Consider the following 17,823-nt stretch of genomic DNA (forward strand, 5'->3'; position numbering starts at 1 on the left):
TCCAGAAGAAAAGAAGTTAAAAAGCACGTGCAGCAGAAGTAAAGACACGATTGGCAGTTCCTGAAGGTGGGGAAGAACGTGTGCAGTTGGTTCATGAAGCAGCAGTTTTCAAATGATGAAGCTATAAATAAGAGAAGAGCAGCCAATTTGCAGCCCCCGATCAAATCCAACAAAAACCAGCCCAAAGGCAAAAACACTCAGCACTTAGCATTCTCAGTTTTCTTCAATCAGTAAACAACTTTACAATTGAACTTTTGCAATTTCTACTCAAACACTTGTATTTTCATTTCATTCAATTAGTAAACACATTTACAATTGGATTCTTTGTTTTAGCATTACTTGATTGGAGTACTTGTTATAAGGTTAACCAAACCCCAATCGCTCGTTTAAGAAGTTAAGTTACATTTTGGAATCCGCTTCCTGGCACGCCCGCATTTCACACGCTTGTTGTTACAAACGCAAAACGCCAGTAACAGGTTGTTATGCTGCACAGAAATGAAAATGCTGAAACGGAAAACACTAGAACGAAGTGTTTATGTAAATGAAAATGAAAATAAAACGTCGAAATACTAGACTTGACAAGTTGCCGTGCAACATAGGATGTTAGATGACAACCAGCTCAAAATTAGCATGGCAAGCACAGACAAAACCATAACTGGATGTAGACAGTTTCAAGTGACTTATGCATTGTCTTATCCAGAAACAGAAACTAAAGTTACAGAATGCGAGATACATACCAGAGAGCAGCCATTGATTTGCTAAATCGAGCAATGTAAGTATTTCATATTATCTGAATTTTGTGTCTGTAAAATTTACATTTCAAGATACAACACCTCACGTTGGAATTCCAACAAAAAAGGTTGGAATTTCCACTCTCAAACTGAATATCTAGATACAATAGTGACACTGAAGAACAGCCTCTGCAGAAGCAAAAGCTACAACATCACTTGAACAACAAAATGAATTAATAACCTCTCGGAGCAAAAACCGATAAAGATCTTAAATCTCAACTGGCATAGGAGACATTTTTGTAGGATCATGTACGCGTCTTCTCCTTCTATATACAAATTTTAACATCGAACAGGACGCAACAGTAATCAAAAGGGCTAGAACTCGACCACCTACAAGTCCAGCAAGAACAATAAGAAACAGAATCAGATAAGCAGAGTTACCTCCGTTTTCTATATCCACAGTTTCCTCAACGACAATCTTATCCGACTTAGTATGCAATCCAGTGCTAAAACTCGAAATTTTCTGCTCGAATTTCTCATCCCCGTCTTTCGTACACATCACTTTTTCCTCTTCTTGACAATATTTTTCCTTCTCCTCTTCTTTTCCTTCCTCTTTCCAACATTTTTCCATTTCTTCTTCCTCTTTTTTATCTTCTCTTCCATTTTCTTCTACCATCAATTGCCATAGTTTGAACTTGCTTGCTTGTTGCTCTTCTGCATCTTCATTTGGCCATAATTTATCCTCTCCCCAATAGCTAGATGTTTCACTCACTAAATCAACTTCATTGAACTCCTTCTTCCCTTTCTTCATTTTTCGCAACTTCTTCGGCACTAGCTTCTTCATGATCTTCCTTCTCATCTTACAACTAATCCCATGCTGTTTCTCACAATTCAAACCCCCATCTCCACATCCATCTTCATAATAATTCTTCTCATCCATATCTAAAGTCCCCCATCTATTATTCCACCTCAACAAATCCCTAATCGTTTCGTTCTCCACACTCTTATCGCCTTCAAGCCGCGAAACCTTATCTAATCTAGGTTCCGAGACCCGAGTTTCCTCAATACAACAGAACGGTCCAACACTCTCAATCAAATCACTACCATCAATCACATTATCACCCTCATCATCCTCATCACCACCTTGCAAAACGCTCGACGTTTTCGTCCTTTCTTCTTTCGACCTCCTTCGAATCCGAAAGAAGAAAAGAACCCTCTGAATCAAAGATTTAAAAGAAACAACTCCTACACTAAAACAAGGTTTCAAGAAACAAAAAAAACGCTTCCCTACATATTCAAGAAAAATTAGAAAAGAAGCCGACAATGTAATACCGACAGCAAGTCTCTTAGTACTTAAAGCCAAAACAACAACAACAAACATCTTCAAAACCGCCATTAACACACATTTCCCATTCTTACCATCATCCCCATTAATATGAATCTCACTATTATTATAACTATCAACAACAGCCTTAAGATCACCACAAGAACCAAGATTCCGATCCTCACTAACAAAAAACACTTCACTTTTCTTCTTACTCAGCGGCTTACTCTTAAACTCAGCCAATTTCTCCAGCCGCTTAGCCGTCTTGGTCTCCTTCTTAACGACCAAATCTCTCGAGCTAGACAAAGGAATGGGATCGGAGATGACAAGCTCCGGCGCCGGCTGGGGGTGGTGAAACTGAGTTGGGTGGTGCTTCTTTTTTTTCTTGATGGGTTTCTTTAAACGATCACGGTTCTTGACAAAAAGATCAACGAGAGACGTGGGGAAGCCAGTTTCAACAACCAGAGAAGAATTTGCAGGCTTTGATGGCTGAAGATCAGCTACAAACCGAGAAATTCTTGAAGTTTTTCCTTTCTTCCATGGCAAAGGCATGGTTTTTTTTTTTAAATTTTCTTGGATTCAAGAACAAGAAATGAAAAGAACCCAAGAACAAGAATTTGTGCGGGATCTTTATATAAAAAAGAAACCCTAATTACAATTTAATGAAGAAATTTATAACGGTGAGGCGCGTGTTGAGCTGTTTAGGACAAGAAGTTGTTGTAATAAAGGATTTGGAAACTGTAAGGAAGAACAGTGGCTTTTCCTTTTTTTTTTTTACCTTTTAAATTGATAAATATCTGTAAGGGAGGATAAATATTGTTTTTGTTACTGTTTGTTATTTTTTACTGTTTTTTTCTTTTAAGGTTTTTTCTAATTTTGGATTTTAATCATCTCTGTAATAGTGATTATTTCACTATTCAACAGGTGATTTGTTGCATGGAAATTACCATTTCTTTGTTGAAATATCTGTTGAATGTTTAAAAATATTCCCTCTAATACAGGTAAGTTTTACTCTAGTCTTTATTGTATTTCCCTTTTTTTGGTTTGGAAACTTTCAAATATCTAATTTTTTTTAACTAATTTAGAGTCGAGTTAGGTAAGTTATCACATAAAATGAGTAAAATACCTTTAATACTATTTACTGAAATTACATCTCTTGAATATATTGTTGTTTTGATGGTAAAATATTTTAATTTCATTTGAGCTACTATCAAACCAACATATGGTTAAATGTTTTACAAAATTAAAAATAATGTTTGTTTTCTTTTTATTTTTGATTATAAATGTTTATCTTTAATTTTTTATAAGGATTTAGATTCGTATTATGGATATTTTTATATCTCAAAGTTTAATTAGGGATTCTTCAAAAGTATGAGTTACTATAGGTTATTTATTAATGAGAGTTGTTTATAATTGTGAATTGTTTCATAAAAGTACTACTCTTAATTGTTACTGTTACTGTCTATTCATTATTTATTACATCCGGGGTATCATAACTTTCAAAATTTTGAATAACATTTAAAGTTAAACTTTATAAATTTCATTTTCAGGAAAGTTTATAATCTATCCAAAAAGGATAATTGATTCTAAAGGTCACTGTACTTTTCAAGAATTGCAAAATGGTAGCCGAACTTCAAAACGTCACAAAATAGTTACTAAACTTTTAAATATGTGATTTTTAGAGTTTTTAAGTGTTTTACGGTCAAATTATACATATGTAATAATCAAAATTTGATTATTGATGACAAATATACCTTATATTTACATATACACACAATCAATAAAAAATCGACTCGAAATATTTTTCTTCAGTGACCAAAAATCCTTCTATCATAACATAACCAAATAGTATAATAACTAAAATGTTATGTTTTAAAGTTCGATCACCATTTTGCAATTTTAGAAAAATATAGTGACCTCCAAAATCAATTATCCATCCAAAAATTTAAACTTTTTGGTAGATATATTATAGTAGCGAATTAATCTCACACTTCTCATATGCCTTTTTTTAATTTTTATGACTGAAAAAAAAAATATTAGTTTTAATAAAAGAGTTTAAAATAAAATATTAATTAATATAAAAAAAATAAATTCTTTAAATCACTTAAATTTATAAAAATATTTGGACTCAATTAATTCGGACTGGACAACGGGTGCGCTGTTTAACTTATCTAATAGATTCAACCGATTTATTGGATCAATTTGTTAAGAGACATATTTTTTCTAAATACAATTTATTTAATAATATAGTTGATAAAGTTAAAATATTAAAATATTAATATAAATAAGATATTTTTACTAATAAGTTAAGCATTCTATTATTGATGTACCACTTCAATAATTTTATTCCCTCAAAAGGGGAAAAAGAAGGTACAATTCAATAATTTAAGAAGGATATTAATATGAACATCCCCAATAGGCCAAGAACCAATACAAATCGAACACAAAGTTTTTCTCCAATTCTGTGAATATCTCTAATTTGGACAGATATTTGCCATTATGGTTAAATTAAAATCAGATAGTGGAGACTTAAAATATCATTAACCAACCGAAATAGGAAATCTAAGAAAGAAAAATTATTAATATACAGACGAAAATGACACATTCAAGGGATGTGGCATAAAACTCTTTAATATAAGGAGTGTGAAGCCAATTAAGATATAGGGACCCAAATGAAAATATTTTTGATAAGAAACAAAAGTTTATCAAAAAGGGGCATTTTGTGGGGTCTATAGAAAATAATTAAAGACAAGAGAGGTAATGTGAAGTGGAAGTAAAAAGAGTGGACATTATATAATGAGAATCACGTGGCGTTCATGATCTTCACTAGTTTTTGGTCTTACCGTGTTTTTTTCACTTCTTTTGGTGAACACGTGTCCAAAATAAATGCTACTACTACTTTTCTTTTTTGGGTCAGGAAATGCTACTCTTAAGTCTCTTGACTCTTAAGTATTAAGTTTTAAATAAGGGTGTGTGGATGGGTAGACCTGTTCATGGGCCGGGTTTGGACGGACTTAGACGGGCTCGATTTTTTTAAAGATAAGTCCAAGTCCGTCCAAGTCCGATTCGGACTTTAAATATACTATCTAAATCTACTAATGCACTATTTTTACAGGTTCGGGCTGTACTTAGATAGGCTTATGTTATTTTTTTATAATATTATAAGCCCGAGCCAGCCAATAAAAAGTCGGGTTTTTTTCGGGATCGGACTCGGGCCGGATTTGGAACCAAAAATTGGTGTCTAAATCCGGCCCTGGGCGGGCGGGCCAGATATCCAAGCCCATCAACATGATGCAGCATGGGTAGAGAAAATTACACCATATCCCTCAAAATCTCAAAAGTTTATGTTAGTGACCCATCTTTTTTTTTTTTGCAAAAATCCCTCAATTGTAAAACATTTTTTTCATGCCTACCTTTTTATATTTATTATTCCTATTCTATCCCTATAGTATATGTTTCTTATTGTGTGTTCCTTACACATAATTATTTTTCCCACCATTTTCTTCTTCACTACCCACACAGCTATCTAATTAAGTTCGATCCAAAACATCACAACTTCTTCACTGTTCATGACATTCTCTATAATCTCCTATATTTCTTCCATTTTCTCCTAATCTCTGCTTTTATTTCTTACTTTTTACCTATTTTCATGGTTACTACACGCGGTGCATCTGAGAAGACCGTTGCAAAAGAAAATTCTAAAGAGATAAAACTATATTTGCAGACCTGTTATAATGGAAGAAAGAATAGGTAAAATGGAAATTTTAATTTAAATGGTGGGGATTTGATGTGTTGGGTAGTAGTATAAATTTGAGAAATTGAAGTTTAAATTTGATTTAATTGTGTGGAAGTCAAGAAGCAGTATCCATCATGATGATTATTAGCGATGGCCGGTGATGGGACGGCGGAGATTGGAGGTCGGAGATGGAACAATAGCTTTTGCTTCATAGTTTTATTTTTTAAGATTACTAATTTTTAAACTATGTTTTTTAATCAAGAAGAATTTTACTCAATTACAACTGATGAAGAAGACGATTGAGAAAATAATACAAAGGAGGTGGTGATGGTGAGGAATAGTAGAGATGATAGTAATAATGATGTTAGAAGAATGGTTTAAGGTTATTGGATAAATAAATGTACATTTAAAATGGAGAATACATGAATATGATATAACATATACATTGAAAGTGGAAATTGAATTATATCAATACTGAATGGTTAGGTTGGGATATGTTATATTGTACAATTTACTAATGGTTTGTTTTATTAAAAAAAAATAGAAGTTAAAGATGAGGTAAAAAGTATCATTTTAATATGATGATGTTAAATTGATATTTTAACAATTATTAAAGAAAAGTTATATTTTTATCACAATTCATGTCATTATATTTTTAAACTTTTTATTTGATATAGATATTGAATAAATTAAAATTTATCATAAAATTACAGCCTTAAATGATGTTTTATATGTAGAAAATTTTGAGATTTATTGTAGTATACAAATAGAATCCCTCTTTTAATTGAAATGTATTTGAAAGTTTTTAAAACCAAAAAATAAACCTGATGTGAACTGGATGTGAACCTATATCAACTGAATATCCTAATTTAATTTTTAATAAAATTTGTCTTACTGCTCTTTACAATCTTAAAAGATGTTTTAAATGTATATAATTTTTTTAGATTTCGTGTAATACACAAATTAAATCTCTCTTTTAAATTAAATGTATTTAGCAGTTTATAAAACCAAAAATCAACCTAATGTAAACCAGATATAAACTTATATTAACTGAAGTACCCTAATTCTTGTTAACTCAATATGAACCTGATGTAAACTTAATACAAACCTAAACTCTATATAAACTTGATATCAACTCCGTGTCAACTTAATATCAACTCAATGTAAATTAATTTAAAATAAATTCTTAGTAAATTTATTGTAAATCTACAATTAACTTACGATAATCAAATTAATTGAATATATTTTTTAAGTGAAATATATTTGACAGTTCATAAAATCGAAAATCAACCTGATGTGAACCGAATGTGAACCTATATCAACTGAACTATCTTAATTTAATTTTTAATAAAATTTATCTTGCTGCTCTTTATAATCTTAAATTACATTTTATACAGAGAAAATTTTGATATTTAGTGTAATCACAAATTGAATATATTTTTTAAGTGAAATATATTTGACAGTTTATAAAACCAAGAATTAACCTGATGTGAACTGGATGTGAACTTACATCAACTGAACTATCTTAATTTAATTTTTAATAAATTTTGTCTGAATACTCCTTACAATTTAAATGACATTTTATGTGGAGAAAATTTTGAGATTTAGTGTAACTTAACAAATTGAATATCTCTTTTAAGTGAAATATATTTGACAGTTTATAAAATTAAAAATTATCCTGATGTGAACCAGATTATTATATTTTAATAAATTTTATTATCTAAAACAAATTATTATATTTTAATATCATTTTTTTTATGTAGCTTATTGATTGATACTTAATAAACATTTGGATGATGGACAATACATTAGAACACTCAACTCAATGAGATAATCATTTGGCAAAAAAGAAGAAGACAATCAATAAAAATTGCAGAGATCTGCAATATCATAGGTAATATTTTCTATAGCTGGATTTAACTCCTTAAGCTTTTTTCATATACCTGTATAGACACCCACACTATAGAAATGAATTAGTAAAATTATAGCCAATAAATTTGAACTATTATTAGTCTTCGCATAAAGAAATCTGCTATTGCCCAAAACAAGCAAACAAGGAAGCCAAGCATTCCTCATATACACATTTCAACAAACAGATAATATGCAATTCAAGATTCAGACAAACTCAGCCATTAATTTATTATTTTTTATCTTTTAACCCAACCAAAAGCACATATTATAAAAAGATAAATCTAAATCTATAGATGTAAAAATAAGAATCCTAATTTTTCACAATATGTAACTTCAAATTTTATTTTCAATTCCTGCTACCAATGATTTGAACTCAGCTTCAGAATACAGTATGGCAGAAGGATTAGCAATTACAACAAAACAGAACAATATAACTCATCAGTGAAAAATGCAACAGACCATACAAATGATAATTTTCTTCCATTTGAATGACTATGAAGAAGAAATTGCAGATATCAATTGAAGTTGTATTGTCGATTTTCTTTATCTCTTGCCGGCGATGGATCTTTATTTCTCCGGCGGTAGGTGACCACCGCGCCGCCGGTCCGACCACCATGGTCCGACTAGGATGATAGCACTTGAGTTATCTTTAGTTTTTCTTCTATGTTTTAGTTAAGAAGAAGAGGTATAAGTTTTCTCTTTATTTTACACGGTTTATGCTAGGAGGTTATAATTGTCCTATTTGTTCTTTTTTTAGTTTACTTTTGATTATGAGGGAATTGTGAAAACTTTTATATTTTATTGAGAGATTACTGCAAAATTAAAAAAACTGAGGTAAAAACATTATATAGGACTACTTTTGGGGGATTTGTGTAGATTACCCGCATGGGTATACTTACTTTGATTTGATTAATATACGAGTGAATTATTTGATTTTTTTTATATTTATTGTAATTTATAATTATTTGAAAAAATTACTACGAGGTCACTTATACTTTTTATAATTTATATTTTAGTTTTTTCTATTTAAAAATTAAAAGATACTGTCTTTTATTTTTATTTTTGTCAATGATTTAGTATTTTCGTTCATTTTTTGTATTGGTCAACAAAATCAACGAAATTATATGATCCTCTATTTTTATTTTTCTCAACAATTTCGTCCCTCACTTTTATTTATGTTAACGATTTCGTCCCTCATATTTAAAAATTAATTTACCCTTAGTTCCTTTATTTCATTGATCAATACGAAAAATGGACGAATATACTAAATTGTTGAAGGAAATAAAAATGTGGGAGCATATCATTTTCAAATATGAAGGATTAAAGTGTGAATTATGATCAATATAGAAGGTCTTATACTAATTAATTTTTTTTGACAATTCAGTAATACAGATCTTTAATTTTATTTCTAATTAATATTATCATTTAATGTTAATCAATTAAACTAAAAAAGTAAATTTCTAAAATTAAATTTCACTTTAATCCTTAAATCTATATATTCTCAAATATAAATAAAAGTTAAATTCTTATAAGTTATAATTTATGTTTTATATTTCTAGTTTTCTAATTTTCTTATTTTTTTTTCAATTTAAAATAATAAAAGAAGTAGAAAATTTAAAAAAATGAATTCACTAGGTAATTAGATGTCATAAAATATAATTTTTATTTAAATTTATATTTAAAATACATTTAATGGTAAATTTGTTTTTTTTTTACATTAAGTCCTTTGATTTAGTTGTGGTATTAAACTATATGAATATCACGGAAAGGGCATCTGATTTTCTGTCACGGTCTGAAATCTCAGACCGAGACCGGCGTTAGGGAATGAGAGTGATATCTCTGAAACTTGTAATAAGTTTAATAGTTCACTAAATATTTTTTGCTTTTTAAACATTAAAACATCGTCGGAGAAACTTTACAATATAACGTTTAAAATATTATCGATATAACTCGAATATAACAATAGTGTCATAGTTGATAACAATATAATATCAAGATCAAAGCTGTTATAAAGACAATATTCATTTTAAACAAAACACACATCATTTTAAATGTCATCAACGTTATAACAATCCATAAGCAGAGTATACTAGTTCTAGACTAAGTCTATAATCAAACACAGCATATAAAAATCTAGTTCTACTACGGCGCTAGAGCTAAAATATTATTTTATATTTACATTTTAAAAAAGAAAGACTTCTCAAAGAAGAGTATGGGAGTCCGCGTAAAAATATAGGAAAATAACGGATAAGTAAAAACTGAGAGTATTTATATAATTAGTAGTGAACACTAAATAAAATTAAATAGCATGATAAAAACATTTATGCAATGCAGCAAGATAAGATATTTGAATGAAACCCTAAAACTCAATAAATACATATCTCAATAAACTTCAATCATAATCCAAAGAAGTTCGGACTGTGAATTTTGTACCATCGTCCAAGACTTTCGCTTGTTTCTTTACAATATCTGAATCGTAAGCCTTACACCATCGCCTCATATTTATATCGGAATCGAGACCGTGAACTATGTAGTATCGCCTTAAATTTTCTTATTAAGTCTTGGCCGTGACCTATATACTGTCACCTTAGACATATAAATAATCACTACTAATTTTTTTACGATGATTACTGGTGCACACACAGTCCTAATGCCACTCAACAGGAAGCATGTTCCATCGGATGTATATCAAATGCAATGTGATTTAAAATAAATATTTAAAAATTTAAATATTCAAAAATAAAATACAAACTCATAGTCAACCATTTATCCCAAAAATAGAACTCCTTTATGATTTGTTAATTGGCCTGACATTCTGATCCGGAGGCTCTGGAACTTGTTGGATCTAAAATTAGAAATTAAACGTCAAAATGCAAGAAATTCAGTGGTATCCTAACTCTACTATTGACTCTAGATACAAACAACAATTACAACTCATAATAGCATCCATAAAATCGACTAATGAAAACGTCGTTTAAAAAAACTATTATCGTCTCTAGAGTTTGTTATAGAAATCATTTCGTACTTCTGTCGCCCGAATTCATAGACTTTAGGTCTGACGTAAAACTTTCACTTTTTATAACACATTATTAACTTCGGAACTCGAAGTCGATAAATTTAAAACTTAGACTTTTAGAAGTAAAATGTTGTTTTAGTAAATTTTTGAGTAAAACTTTTAATAACTCATTTTAAATTTGTTTAGTGCACTTTAGCTTTAAAACCGACATTTTAAATTATTTTAAAACTTATTTCTTTTGGAAACTTCCAAAATTTTACTTTTGAAAACATAGCTTTTTTTAAGTTTCAATCTTAAATAAATATTTAGAGTTTAATTATTAATTACACTACTCCCTCCGTCCCATTTTTTATCCTATTTCTATTCTCACAGATATTAAAAAAAGTTACATATTAACACATTTTTCCTATTACTTTATTATATTTCTTGGTTATTGAATTATAATTTATAATTATATATTAAAAAAGACAGATTTACTCCATGCAATATCAAAATATTAAATACCTTGAAAAATCATTTTTATTTAATAAAATAATCTAATTTTATATTGAAAATCATGGTTGTCAAACTCGAACCGGACCAGCCGGTTCGATCGGAAAACCCGCGAACCGGTCAGATTAATGGTTCGGGTTGTTTTAAAACCCTTCCAATTCAAGACCAGCAATTTTTTTCCCAAACCGGCCGGGTAACTGTTAAACCGGAGTAGTTAACCGATCAAATAACCGTAAAATCCGGTCTGGTTCAACAAACAAAAAAAATCAACATTGTCCTTATAAAAAAAATAAAGAATTTAATGATAGTGTTAGGATTCAAACCTTGATTATATTGTATTTAGTGGGAGTATTCAAGACAACTAGGCTACATTGGTTTTTATACATATATTCCTTATTTTTTAATACATATATGATTATTTAAAGTTATAATTTTCTATATACATATATTCTTATAATACGGGTTTAATTCACTCCGGTTGAACCTTAAACCCTTAACCCTCTAGTCTTACCAGGTTTATCACCGGGCCGGGTTTAACCCTCTAGTGTGTTTGACTATTTTAATGTAGTTTTTCCGGTTATTAAACTCTCTGGGTCACTATGGTTATCTCAATTACAGAAAGGTCATTAAACTCAATTTTGTTACAAAAGTATCACATAATTTACCATTTGATTGCAACGGGATGTCACTCGCATAAAATTCATCGTTTTTGATGACATGACTTGCCGGATTTGTCCACATCATATGTGTTTTATTTAGTTAATAAAAGCTCAATAATCATATTAATTCATAAATAAAAATATAAAGACCTACCTTCATCTTTTTCAGGGTTCTAATTTATAATTGACCATTAAATCTTATTTACCCTAAATTTATGTCTTGTTCTTTTTTTTTCTTCGCCGCTGAGGATGATGCGTTCGAGTTGGGATTTTTTTTGGCGGGTTTCTTCGATTATTTTTTGTTGGCGTTGTTGCTCATTGTTAACGGCGATGTATTGGTTGGTGGTTTTATTTTATAGAGAGAAAGTTAGGGTTTGAGGGGATTATAGAGAGAGATAAGACGATACAAAAATGGTGTCTGGTTAAGCGAGAGTAAGTGGGGAAATGAGGGATTTAAAATGGTATAAACTGTCAAATGTTTGAATTTGAAATTTTTAGGTAACTTTTAGGAATGTGTAAAGTTAGATTGAAGAAAAAGGAGTCGTAAAACCATCAAATTCAGCCTTCGAATTCAATGAAATAAGAACAAGAACAAAAGGATAAGGATGAAAAGGAGATGGCGGATGGCCGGAAACAGGAGGCGGAGGAGGAGAAGTTACCGGAGGAAATAGAGAGATTGTTGGAGCCGGAGAAGGTTTATTACATAATGAGGAGGATTTAGCGGTGCAGGAGGTGGAGCTGTTAAAAACTGAGGCGGAGAAAGAGTCTGAGCATGGCGGAGGTGGCGGCGGTTGGTGATAAGGGGAATTAGAGTTACAAGAAGCGGCGGAAGAGGAGGCGGCGGTGGAGGTTGATAATTTGAAGTTAGTGTTATTATAAAAGGATGATACTTTAGAGTTACTGAAGGAGGAGGAACAAGTACATGAAGATGATTTGTTGTTGAAGGCTGATGAGATGGCGAAGGCGGAGGAGAATAAGGAGCAGTTACAAGAGGATGATGTGTTTGGTCTGATATAATTATAATATTTAATTTATAGATTTGTTTAATGACGTGAAAAATAAGACACGTATAATGTGGACAAATCCGGAAAGCCATGTCATCAAATACAATGAATTTTATGGAGTGACATCCCGTTGTAATGAAATGGTAAGTTCGGTGATTTTTTTATAACAGAATTGATTTTAGTGATCTTTCTATAATTTGGGATAACCATTGTGACCCAAGGAATTTTTTATCCTAGTTTTTCCTAATCCAAACTCCTTCGTTAATTATCTCATTTAATATTGATTAAAATTAAAAAAGGTAGAACATTAATTTGACTTAACCTAATCTTAGAAATCCTATGTCACCCCTAACCACTATAAATACAACTGCTAATCAGTTTAGCTAAGAACCGACTATTTGACTAAAAACCAGAGACTACAAAAAAGGTAGAAACTCAAGGAAAAGACCTAGTTTTTCCGCTCCCCCTCCACACACACACACACACTCAAATTATTTAATTTTAATCCTAAGAACGAAGATGAAACGTCCTAATCAATCAAGTACGAGTTATACGCGTAGATTCAAAACTGGATTATGCATCCAATTTGCCAGTAAGCGAGTCAAAGACTCAAAACGATACTAATGAGGACCCTCAATAAATTTTCTATCACTTTTATGTCATGATAAAACAAACGCTGAATTTTTTGTGTATCAGCATTCATATTAGTCTACTTTGTTGATTTTTTTTTATCATAAATTGCCATAATTTTCAAATTTAGTGTTCTTGATGAAACTGATATACAAACTGAAGAAAATCATATTAATAGGCTGTTTTAATGTATTTTGTATGCCATATCCAGGTTTATATTGGTTGCAATGCTTAGAATGCATGCTAGGGTGTTTTTATGCTTATTTGCCTTAAGTGCGTTCTTGCTCAGCTTGTTATGAAATCAGCTGTTTAAGTGTCTTATTCGATTTTAAACACTTTAGAATAATTCCAGTGCGTGTTATTTGCATTCCATGTTTTTTTTGAAGAGCTTTAGATTAGACGACTACAAACACGAGCGTTACATCTAGAAATGCTCCATCAAATGAAAAGGCTAATTACGATGGTGTCTATAGCTTGCTTGTGCGGCGCTGATGATTCCATTTTGCTCTTTCACATTTATTCAGTTTTACGGTGGTGATGGTTGCGGTTCATATTTGATTTTTTTTGTTCGGTATTTGTATAGAAATAGTATGTTTACTGTATATAAATGATATATTAATTGTATATAATGGTATACTTATTAAGTTATTGTATATAAACAGTGTATTACCTATAAAACAAGTTCGGGTTTACCAATTTTCTCTAATTATGGTTGATACAAAAAATGGATCTTCAATGTTGTCTGATCAGTTCGTGAATTTTTTTAAAAAATAGTAACATAATACAGTATCTTTGTTAATAAACATCAAAATGTAGTATTTGTAATTAAGTTTTAAAGGACAGTATTTTTTGTAAATTAAATGTTTGTATCATAATTTTGTAATTTCTTTTTTCGAAATATAAATATTTTTGATATTTCTTGATTTATGTAAAAAACTCAAAAATCATTGTTGAAATCTGTCTCAAAACGAACGAGCCTGGGCTGAGGGCGGATACCAGGCCCATGAAAAGGTCTAGATTTCGCGAACTTTTTCACAGCTCTAGAACTTCAAAATCCAACCAATCAGAAGCCCCAGTTTTTGAATAATCCACCTATCATCTACTACTATTTATTCCTCCATTTTCATTTTTCCCTCACTTTCTCAAGAAAACAAAACCCCCCAAATTTCCCGAGAAAATGAGAGAAATTCTCCACATCCAAGGCGGGCAATGCGGGAACCAAATCGGAGCTAAATTCTGGGAAGTGATCTGCGACGAGCATGGAATAGACAACACAGGAAGATACAATGGAGACGCAGATCTTCAACTCGAAAGAATCAACGTCTATTACAATGAAGCAAGTGGCGGTAGATACGTGCCACGTGCTGTTCTTATGGATCTGGAACCTGGTACTATGGATTCGGTTAGATCTGGTCCGTTCGGTCAGATATTTAGACCGGATAATTTTGTGTTTGGTCAATCTGGGGCTGGTAATAATTGGGCTAAAGGACATTATACTGAAGGAGCTGAATTGATTGACTCTGTTCTTGATGTTGTTAGGAAAGAAGCTGAGAATTGTGATTGTTTGCAAGGTGATTGTGAAAAAGAATTTATTTTTATTAATGGGTTTTGTTTGTTTTTAAGTTTTTTTAATTTGGGTTTTGTTTTCTTTAAATTTGGTTTGTTATTTATTATTGATTTGATGTTGTGTTTTTTTTATGTTTTTTTTAATGTTGAGTGTTTATATGTCATTTTGTTTAGGATTAGATCTTTTAGTATATTGTTATGGATTGTGTTGTTAGATCTTTTTTGTTGTTTGTTTGATTTTTTAATGCTTATTTGTTATGTAACAATAATGATGGTAATTATAGACTATCTTCATATGTATATGCCTATTGTATCAACGAGCTATTGATCAAATGGTATAAACATTGGGTAGTATTCTGTCGAAGTCGTGGGTTCTATTCCTCAGACCAGCGTTCTCCTTCCCAATTATCAAAAAAGTTTGCAAATGAAGGGAACATCATTGATTATTTTGTTTTATTTGTATGTAAATGGTGTTTATGATTGTTATAAGTCACCATGAAGTACAAATGGATATTTTTCGTTTCTTTTCGAAGCTGTTATTTATAGCTCCATAACTCGATTATCTGTGCAAAACCTGTTTTTAGTTTCTAGATTAAATTCTAAAAATTTAGTGCCAAAACAAGGTTTGAAGTTTTGGACTTTTCGTTGGTGAGAAACATGTAGAAAAATGTCTGTCAGGACTTTTTTAAGCATGTGGAATGTTATTTGAGGCTTAAATTATAGTCCAACTCCAATCTTCTCTAGCAAAGTTGTTTCTCTATGCTATCTCATGATTCTGCTTTTTGCCCTGTAATTTTGTTAATGTGTTTAGTTCAGTACTTTTGATCATTTAAATGGGCCATCATGCTTCCTGGTGATTCAATTGGAGTTTTGTCATCTTAAGCCAGTACATTTTCACATTCTATTTCTCTAAATTTCTGTTTCAGCCTATACTACAAATCTTAGGTTTCTGTTTTACATATCTCTTATTTATATTATTGAACAGGATTTCAAGTATGTCACTCATTGGGTGGAGGCACTGGTTCCGGCATGGGAACTCTTCTTATTTCCAAAATCAGAGAGGAGTATCCAGATCGGATGATGTTGACATTTTCTGTCTTTCCTTCTCCTAAGGTGTCCGATACAGTTGTTGAGCCGTATAATGCCACCCTTTCTGTTCATCAGCTTGTTGAAAATGCTGATGAATGTATGGTTTTGGATAATGAAGCCTTATATGACATCTGTTTCCGAACGCTGAAGCTGGCCACTCCAACTTGTAAGTTAATTCCCAGTATTTACATATATGAGATTGCTTTAGGAAATACTGTACATATGAATAATTGTAGATTTAATACTTTGAAGAAAAAATATATGTTCCCCTGTGAAAGTCGAAAATGGAAATATCTGAAAATTGGATAAAAATGTCATACCTACTTGTCTGGTATCTTGTATGCAAAGATTGATGAGATGCGCAGTTCTAGCTCTGGTAGGTCGCGAGTCTTTCTCACTAGTGGTTAAAAGTGGACACAGTGTTTGCTACTCTCTATCCTTTTTGGTGGCAAACTCTCACATGGTTTGGTTTCTCTTTGCCTTTACCAAATAGGCTTATACCCTGGCACGCCTTTTATCCATCTACACAAAGGAGTTTTCTATGTCCCAGCAAATAAATGTTAAGAGGACTTTCTAAAGTGACTGTTTATTATTAAATTTATTTTCCATAATTGGAGATGAACCATACAATAATGTATATGCATATTTTGGTTTATTGGGATATGACTTCAAGCAATTTGGCGATTTTTGGATGTAAGCTGATCTGACAATTGTGTTATTATTTCTTGGTTTTTGACATTTCTCAGTTGGTGATCTTAACCACCTTATATCTGCTACCATGAGCGGTGTTACCTGCTGCCTTCGTTTTCCCGGACAACTGAACTCTGATCTGAGGAAGCTTGCGGTTAACCTTATCCCGTTTCCTCGTCTTCACTTCTTTATGGTTGGATTTGCGCCCCTGACTTCCAGAGGCTCACAGCAATACCGGGCTCTGACTGTGCCTGAGCTGACCCAACAGATGTGGGATGCCAAGAACATGATGTGCGCAGCTGACCCACGTCATGGCCGATATTTAACTGCTTCAGCCATGTTCCGAGGTAAGATGAGCACAAAAGAAGTCGACGAGCAAATGATAAATGTACAGAACAAAAACTCTTCATATTTTGTCGAGTGGATCCCCAACAATGTCAAGTCCAGCGTTTGCGATATCCCACCAAAGGGTCTCAAGTTGGCATCTACTTTTATCGGGAATTCAACTTCCATTCAGGAGATGTTCAGACGTGTCAGCGAGCAATTCACAGCTATGTTTAGGCGCAAGGCTTTCTTGCATTGGTACACCGGTGAAGGTATGGACGAAATGGAATTCACCGAGGCGGAGAGTAACATGAATGATCTGGTAGCCGAGTATCAGCAGTATCAGGATGCAACTGCTGATGAGGTAGAGTACGAGGACGATGAAGAGGAAGAAGCTTGATTGAACTGTTTGATTACTCAGTATGTGTATAGTTTATATCTTACTGGCTCTATTTTGCGAGTGATTATGATTGGTGTCTCTGATCTAAAGAGACCTAGTAAATTGTTATGATTTATTGATATGTATGGGTTGTGGGTCCTTGTACCATAGATGGTAATTTGTGATCAATTTTTGCTTGAAATTGCAGTGATGTATGTGTATATCTAGTAGATGAAAATATGAATCGGAAGTGTCCATGTTGATTTTGTAAA

The 17,823-nt window shown here is 31.7% G+C and overlaps 2 protein-coding genes across 2 annotated transcripts; one reads left to right on the top strand and one right to left on the bottom strand.

Annotated features, from left to right (window-relative positions):
• Nucleotides 1-750: 750 nt before the first annotated feature.
• On the bottom strand, nt 751-2,771 carry LOC126673140 (uncharacterized). The gene has a single exon (XM_050367129.2). It carries the CDS (start codon nt 2,605-2,607, stop codon nt 1,000-1,002), a length of 1,608 nt encoding a protein of 535 aa, XP_050223086.1. The 5' UTR covers nt 2,608-2,771; the 3' UTR covers nt 751-999.
• An 11,828-nt stretch (nt 2,772-14,599) lies between these two features.
• Nucleotides 14,600-17,823, top strand: LOC126673235 (tubulin beta chain). Its single transcript, XM_050367307.2, has 3 exons — nt 14,600-15,074; nt 16,055-16,324; nt 16,905-17,823. The coding sequence occupies exons 1-3, from the start codon at nt 14,681-14,683 to the stop codon at nt 17,570-17,572; spliced, it is 1,332 nt and encodes a 443-aa protein (XP_050223264.1). The 5' UTR covers nt 14,600-14,680; the 3' UTR covers nt 17,573-17,823.

This window comes from Mercurialis annua, linkage group LG3 (genome assembly GCF_937616625.2).
Source record: "Mercurialis annua linkage group LG3, ddMerAnnu1.2, whole genome shotgun sequence".
In the NCBI taxonomy this organism is placed as follows: Eukaryota; Viridiplantae; Streptophyta; class Magnoliopsida; order Malpighiales; family Euphorbiaceae; genus Mercurialis; species Mercurialis annua.

Coding starts and splice junctions, on each gene's coding strand:
- LOC126673235 (XM_050367307.2), top strand. CDS start 14,681: ATGAGAGAAATTCTCCACATCCAAGGCGGGCAATGCGGGAACCAAATC. Junction 15,075..16,054: donor GAATTGTGATTGTTTGCAAG/GTGATTGTGAAA, acceptor ATTATTGAACAG/GATTTCAAGTATGTCACTCA. Junction 16,325..16,904: donor GAAGCTGGCCACTCCAACTT/GTAAGTTAATTC, acceptor GACATTTCTCAG/TTGGTGATCTTAACCACCTT.
- LOC126673140 (XM_050367129.2), bottom strand. CDS start 2,607: ATGCCTTTGCCATGGAAGAAAGGAAAAACTTCAAGAATTTCTCGGTTT.